At 41.8% G+C, this 8,001-nt stretch overlaps 1 protein-coding gene across 1 annotated transcript; it reads left to right on the top strand.

Annotated features, from left to right (window-relative positions):
- Positions 1-2,314: 2,314 nt before the first annotated feature.
- LOC113026946 (uncharacterized) lies at positions 2,315-5,440 on the top strand. Its single transcript, XM_026176271.1, has 2 exons — positions 2,315-4,335; positions 4,525-5,440. Exons 1-2 carry the CDS (start codon positions 2,415-2,417, stop codon positions 4,575-4,577), a joined length of 1,974 nt encoding a protein of 657 aa, XP_026032056.1. The 5' UTR covers positions 2,315-2,414; the 3' UTR covers positions 4,578-5,440.
- Positions 5,441-8,001: the final 2,561 nt, after the last annotated feature.

Genomic DNA, 8,001 nt, shown 5'->3' with positions numbered 1-8,001 from the left:
GTTCAGTACAGAAATGAAGCCCAAAAATCATGTTTTACTGTCCTGTGGTCTCAGCCTCAGATACTTATCAAATCACACAAAGCTCTTGTAGAAACAAACAAACAAATGAAAAAAAAATATGTTCTCCTTCATTTCTGTCAAAAAAAGTTGTATGACACGTTTCCAGCTGTTAGTATCATAGTTGCTAGGCAACGGAGACTAGAGCCCATGTGTTTGCAACAAACTTGCCGTTTATTTTACAAATCGAGCTCAACACTGCCCCTAGCGTCCTGGAGCACTTCCGTTGTGATTTGGAGTTTGCATGTGTTTTGAATTTTGTACGTGTTTTGGATTTTGCACGTGTTTTGGATTTTGTACGTGTTTTGTATTTTGCATGTGTTTTGTATTTTGTACGTGTTTTGGATTTTGTACGTGTTTTGGATTTTGCATGTGTTTTGAATTTTGTACGTGTTTTGGATTTTGCACGTGTTTTGGAGTTTGCACGTGTTTTGAATTTTGTACGTGTTTTGGATTTTGCACGTGTTTTGGAGTTTGCACGTGTTTTGAATTTTGTACGTGTTTTGGATTTTGCACGTGTTTTGGAGTTTGCATGTGTTTTGAATTTTGTACGTGTTTTGGATTTTGCATGTGTTTTGGATTTTGTATGTGTTTTGGAGTTTGCACGTGTTTTGAATTTTGTACGTGTTTTGGATTTTGCACGTGTTTTGGATTTTGTATGTGTTTTGGAGTTTGCATGTGTTTTGAATTTTGTACGTGTTTTGGATTTTGCATGTGTTTTGGAGTTTGCACGTGTTTTGGATTTTGTACATGTTTTGGATTTTGCATGTGTTTTGAATTTTGTACGTGTTTTGGAGTTTGCACGTGTTTTGGAGTTTGCACGTGTTTTGGAGTTTGCACGTGTTTTGGATTTTGCACGTGTTTTGTATTTTGTACGTGTTTTGGATTTTGTATGTGTTTTGGAGCTTGTACGTGTCTTGGATTTTGTACGTGTTTTGGATTTTGCATGTGTTTTGGAGTTTGCATGTGTTTTGGATTTTGTATGTGTTGAGGAGTTTGTGCGTGCTATTTGGAATTTGTAAGTGTTTTGGAGTTTATACATGCTTTGTCTCTAGGGGCCACCGTACATAGCTCAAAGATAAACTTAATCCAAAAATTGCCAGCTTAACTGTCAGCTTTGTCCAAGGGCGCGAAATGAAGAATGTTCCAGAATGGGGGGACGAGTTTGAGAAAACCTTGTGATATTTCATGAAATAACGCGAGATTTCGAAAAGCACTCCTACATGGAGTGAAATTTTTTTCCCACTCAAATGTAAAACCATTTGTTTTATTTTATTAAGCGTCTTACAATTTTAAGTCGCATCTGTTCTTTGTGTTTCACTTATATTAATATATTTTATATGTATATTTTGTTATTAATTAAATATACATATGCTGCCTCTGGCATAATTTATTATCAGTTATTTCATCTTAATTCATGTTTATACTTACACATGACTAATAATTATACTTAACTAAGATCGTTAAACTCAGTTGCCTGTTCATGCAACTTCCCATATGTTACCCATATGGTGCCCATAGAATATAGCCCATCTGGGCTGGCTCAAGTGGGTCCTACTTGGCTAACCCAGGTGGGTCCCAGATTGGATGCCCATTGTAAGCCCATCCCCACTTGGAACCCCCATAGCCCATGTGGGGCCCACATACTGGTGTTTACTGGGAGGTTTCTTGTGACGTCACTGGCAGATCAAAGGGGTTCGCGCTTGCTGTGACCTGTCAGTAACGTCACAGACAACCGAGCCTATAAATAACGGCTCTCAGACAGAAAAATCAGAACTGATGCTCATCTGTTTGCAAAACGTTCAGCAGTCGGCGCTCTGTAATACAAGAAAATTCTCACAGGCTCAGACGAAGAAAATCAAATTTGTGACACAACAATGGAAACATTAAATGAAAATTCAATGGTGGTCACACCAGACCAGATTATCCCGCCAATCAACAGGTGCCTTGAAAGGCTCTCTGAAGTTCAGTGGAGCATTATAGAAAATGGAAAATGCGACTCCAGCGTCCATGCCGTGCTCGCTGAAATGATTTCTGAAATCATTCAGATCGCCTCTGCCAGCATCCTGGAAATAGCCCTTCCTGTTATTCAGGAACCCATGATAAGGGAAGAGCTTATGGATGAGGGGAAAATAAGGGTGTCCCTCGGAGACTCGATCTCAGCTGCCATCGCCGGCGCTCTTAATGTCTCAAAACAGCAAGATAAGAGCGCTGACAAGCTGACGCTGATGGTTGAGGAAGAGATCTCAGAAAAGGTCAGCTTAACCATTGCACTGATTGAAGCAAGCCCTGATTTCCTGCAAGACCCTGCGGTTTATTTTAGCGGCAAACTTAGTAATATTAAAAAACTAGACCGCATGGTTTGTTGCACTGCCTCATGCCTGAAAAGGTATGCAGCATGTAAGCTGCCGTTCCAGTGTGGGACAAGCAGCTCTGATTCCGGTACAGAAAATCTAATTTGGGACACAACAATGGCAACACGCAACAAAAACAAAAATTCAATGGTGGTCACACCAGACCAGATTATGTCACCAATCAACAGGTGCTTTGAAAGGCTCTCTGAAGGTCAGTGGAGCATTATAGAAAATGGAAAATGCGACTCCAGCGTCCATGCCGTGCTCGCTGATATGATTTCTGAAATCATTCAGATCGCCTCTGCCAGCATCCTGGAAATAGCCCTTCCTGTTATTCAGGAACCCATGATAAGGGAAGAGTTTATGGATGAGGGGAAAATAAGGGTGTCCCTCGGAGACTCGATCTCAGCTGCCATCGCCGGCGCTCTTAATGTCTCAAAACAGCAAGATAAGAGCGCTGACAAGCTGACGCTGATGGTTGAGGAAGAGATCTCAGAAAAGGTCAGCTTAACCATTGCACTGATTGAAAAAAGCCCCGATTTCCCAGTAGACCCCACCGTTTATGTTAGCGGCAAATTTAGTAGTATTAAGAAACTACACCGCATGGTTTGTTGCGCTGCCTCATGCCTGAAAAGGTATGCAGCATGTAAGCTGCGCTGCCAGTGTGGGACAAATGGGTCTCATTCCAGTACAGAACGTACTGGTTCAAAAATATCAGTGCAATCAGCAATCGCAGAGATTTCTGTTATTCTGTCAACAAGGAGCTCAGATGGAGAGATGACAGGAAAAGATAAAGATGAGCTCCCAGAAGAATCAGCTGTAACAGCACAAAGCAAAATAAAACCCACTGCAGAAACACAAAGTATCCAGGCTCCAACCCCAGTAGAAATGGTTGCAGCTGACATCGTAGGTGAGATACTTGATAACATGGATTCAAGCAGTGAAGAGCTCTGTGAGAAATGTAACTTACCCAAACCTGCCTTTAATGCAGGCTTAATTATCCACAAGGTGAGACACTTCTTCTCCAAATGTGTGCCATCCACCTCACACGCCAGGCTCAAAGCACGCAAACACAACTTTTCCATGTTTGCAAAAAAACAATTTGAAAAAATGAAAACAGAGCTGAAAAAAAGAATAAAGGCAAACAGGAAACATTTTGTTTGTCTACAAAACATTTGCAGCCACCCCAAGAAGGAAACTGCGCCCTCCAATGAAAGTATAGTTTTCATTCTCCCAGGGTCAGTACCTGAAACGGCTGCTCCCCAGAGTACAGAGGCTCATCGCTCCCCTTCTCGACATACGGCAAGCCTGGGAACCGCAATTAAACGTTCTTCTTCAGTCGACTTTAACGTCATTAGATCAGACGTTAATCAGTTATTTGACAAATTAACAAAGAAAGAAGAACTCTTCCTCATCGATAAGACCTTGGGGGACTTTAAAAATAGTGGGCATATCAGGAATTTTACGGAGGACTTAGTGGCAAACCTGTTTGATCTACTTACGGTGGATCGAGGCTATCAAATCCCCATACCTCTAATGGGTAGGTCCCTCTCAGATACAGTCATCTCCAGGACGCCACAATCAGTAGAGGGCTCAAAGCGTCGCATTTCATCTGAAGTCCTCTATGTCCTCATAGATGACACAGTAGAAAGGTTTTTGCAGAAGCTTTTACTCTGGGTGGAGAATGAAGAGAAAGATCAAATTGTTCAAATGGACAAGATTTCTGGGGCCCTGGAAGACATCCACAACTTTATTAAAAGAACACAGACCACAACACAGGAAAAAAGCCCTGCTTCAGATGGCAGAGGAAAAGAATCTGATGCATCACTTCCAACACCAAAACCTGGGAGCATTTCTCCAGAAAAATGCTCTGTGGCATCTGAAAAACCACCTCGAACGCCAAAAACTGGGAGCATTTCTCCAGGTAGATGCTCTGTGGCATCTGAAAAACCACCTCAAATGCCAAAAACTGGGAGCATTTCTCCAGGTAGATGCTCTGTGGCATCTGAAAAACCACCTCGAACGCCAAAAACTGGGAGCATTTCTCCAGAAAAATGCTCTGTGGCATCTGACAAGTCACCTCGAATGCCAAAACCTGGGAGCATTTCTCCAGAAAAATCATCTGGAGCCTTGAGCCTGAAACACTCTCTCAAAGATTCCTCCTAAATATCAGAGATGGATTCTGTGTCAGGTTCATCTTCTGATGTTGAGAAAATTTCCAATGACCTTGCGTTGCTCCTTATCATGAGAGTCATCCATAAATCTAAACCTGAGACCCAAAAGTCTGCTGTTCGGATCGCAACTACTACAAAAGAAATAGACACGGTCATCAATCGTCTGAGCAATCTAATGCAGCCTGAACTCAGCAGCACAGCGTCTGCCACAAGTCTGACAAATGACAAGACAAAGTTCATCAAGAAAATAGCCAAACGCCTCATCAAGGAGTTTGGCTCCCCAGACAATGTCTTAAAGGCTTTGATGGCAAATGATTCATCTTTTGATGAGGCTCTGATTAGACATCTAAAAATCACTCTCGGAGTCATCCCGGGTCCCCCAAAGACGTCCAAAATATCCAGGTTTTTTTCTGCGGTGGGAAAAACATTGCTAAAACCCTTCAGGTGGTTCACTAAAGCCAGAGATCATTAAAATGACCATTTTGGCTTTTCCCACTGCCCTGCTTCTTTTAAAATCTTGAAGCAGACTTTTAGCACCAAATCCTTTTTTTAAAAACATCACCATAAAATTTTGGGATCAGCCCTCAAATCCAAATTTTAGAACTGTAGTTCACGCCATCTCGTCTCCTTTTGATTTCCATCCCCCCAACCGGTCGCAGCGGATGGCCGTCCCTTCTGAGCCCGGTTCCGTTGGAAGTTTCTTCCTGTTAAAGGGAGTTTTTCTTCCCCACAGTCGCCTCGTGCTTGCTCAGAGGGGGATCATTTGATTGTTGGGGTTCTCTGTAGTACAGTAGGGCTTTGACCTTACAGTACAAACAGGGAGGAGACTTTGGCTTGATTTTTAAAATATCTAATTCGGCATGAAATAAAAAAAAAATCCAAATTAAAAATGCATTCCAAGTTTGTTTGTGTTTTTCTTCTGTTGTCAAATATGTAGAAAGTGTTACACGTGTGATTTTAGTCATTTTGCATCAGTTTGTAGCCGACGTGTCTGTTTGTGATCATCCTGCATCTGTTTTTGTCTGATTTGTGTCTTAGTTTGGTCAATTTGCATCACTTTTGTGGCCCAATTTAGTTGTTTTGCATGTATTTGTGGCAAAATGTGTGGACGCTGTTTGACGTTGCTATGTTTTGTCTTAATGCTTCACTTTGGTTGTTTATGTATGTGCTCATTTTGATTCTAGATGTAGACCTGACATCTGAAAATTAGCACCTAGCCCACTTCGAACATTTTTTTTAGTCCAAATAAAAAAATGTTAATACATTTTTTTTTATTTCGCCAACCTTGTAGAGCAGTGGTTCCCAAACCTTTTTTGCTAGGCCCCCCTTTGTTTTACAAGAAAAATGTTCGCTAAAAATATTATTAGCCAAAGCTTTCACTGGAAGTCAGTTACTGGTGTCAGGCCAGCTCCCACTTCTTCTTTTGTGTTACTTCTGCATATAAGTATACACAAAGAGACATTGAGACCTGAATCACAAATAAAAGCCACCTTCAAGATTAACAAACACTGTTTAAAGAGCTCCGTATAAACTTCTGTGTGCAACAAGGCCTCTGTAGCATCCAGACCACACTGATCTAGGTCTTCTTGGTAGAAGAAGGTGTTTCCTTTTTCCAGATGTTTAAATGCCAGCCTCCCCAGATTCAGAAGAAATTTCCTTTCAGCCATCTCACTTGTTTCATGTCCCCCCACATGTTTGTTCCCCTTCTTCATCTGAACCAACAAGAAGTGTGAGTACATGTCAGTCAGGGTCTTGGGCAGCTCTCCTCTCTGCTCTGTAGTCAACATGTGCTCCAGAACTGTAGCAGTGATCCAGCAGAAGACTGGGATTCTACACATGATGTGGAGGCTCCTGGATGTCTTCATGTGGGAGATGATTCTGGACAGCTCTTCATCACTGAATCTCCTCCTGAAGTACTCCTCCTTCTGGGCATCAGTGAAGCCTCGTACTTCTGTTACCCTGTCAACACGTCTAGGAGGGATCTGATTGGCTGCTGCAGGTCGGGGAGTTATCCAGACGAGAGCCGAGGGAAGCAGATTCCCCTGGATGAGGTTTGTCAGCAGCTGGCTGACTGATGACTTCTCTGTGACATCAGACAGCAGCTTCCCGTTGGTGAAATCCAATGATCCAAGTCTGCTTTCATCCAGGCCGTCAAAGATGAACAAAAGTTTACAGACAGCGAGCTTCTCTGCTGTGACCTTCTGTAATGTTGGAATGTGGGAAAAACGAGTTATTGTCGTCTTAGTGAGCTCTGTGGGTCAGACGTTTCTGGCTCTGTACGAAGAGAGGGCTCGTGAGCGCGCTCCATTTGTTCTCCATGTGATCCTTTACTGTCTCTGTGCTACTGCGTCTCTTTGCCTGCTGTGCTACACCCTGGGATTACTGTTGCTGTTGTTTGGCCATTTACATGATTCTGTTCTTGTTGTACAGTAGCTGCTTAATAAAGTGTGTACATGAACTCTGCTCTTCTTTAGATGATCTTTTGTTGAGTGTTTTTTTTGTTTTTTATTTCATCTAAAAATCTACAAATGACCAGCTAAACTTTTGGCCCAGCAGCACACGCAGCCATACAAACTATTTCATTTTGAGCTGCTGCTATGAAATCAGAGCCAAATGGAAAAGCCTGCTGCAGTGTTTTTCACTCTGATTTTCTGTTTGTATTTGGATTCAGCCAGTATCCAGTATTTTGATCATTTATTTCCAACAAACAATTGAATCCTTTCGTTTCTAACACATCACCCAGTTTGCATCAGTATTGATCTCCAGCATGTTTTTCTCCGCGCGAGAGCCATTATGCTTTCAGTGTGTTCCTCTGATTGTTTTGAGTAGTATATATTGAGGATTGCCTGATATTGTGAGCAGGTGGGGAACATGACAGCTGAACTTTAGCAAACCAGGTGAAAAATAATTAAGACAGGAAGTAAAACTAACGTGAGACATGAAAGGAAACAACATTCAAAGTAAAACAGGAAAAAAACCTATACCATAAAAAATCGAATGAAATCTTTTTCATGCACCTACAAAACAAGAAGTCAAGTTTTCAAAAATGTGTTCATCAGCACACGGATACCGACTCTTACTTTGGACAGAGACGCCACAACTGGTAGCGACTGAATCCTCTGAAGGAAAGTGTTAGAAACTCTGGAGAAAGCTCCAGTCACCTCAAAGTGTTACTGGGCACTGCGCTGGTATGGAATGACTGATAAACGTCTGTACAGGTGTTTTTGAAGTAATAATCATCATAATCTCAAACTTCCAGGAGTAAACTCCACTGACACCAAGTCCACCTGTTTGTCCACATTCTTTTAAAGATTTCAAAGTGAAACTTTTTGCACGGATACTGTGGAATTTTCTCTTCTTCCTGTTAAACCAGTCCTCTCCCACTCAATCTTACTTGTCCTTTTAAACTTGTAATT

This window comes from Astatotilapia calliptera, chromosome 1 (genome assembly GCF_900246225.1).
Source record: "Astatotilapia calliptera chromosome 1, fAstCal1.2, whole genome shotgun sequence".
Classification (NCBI taxonomy): Eukaryota; Metazoa; Chordata; class Actinopteri; order Cichliformes; family Cichlidae; genus Astatotilapia; species Astatotilapia calliptera.
This window is presented reverse-complemented; position numbering and strand designations above follow the sequence as displayed.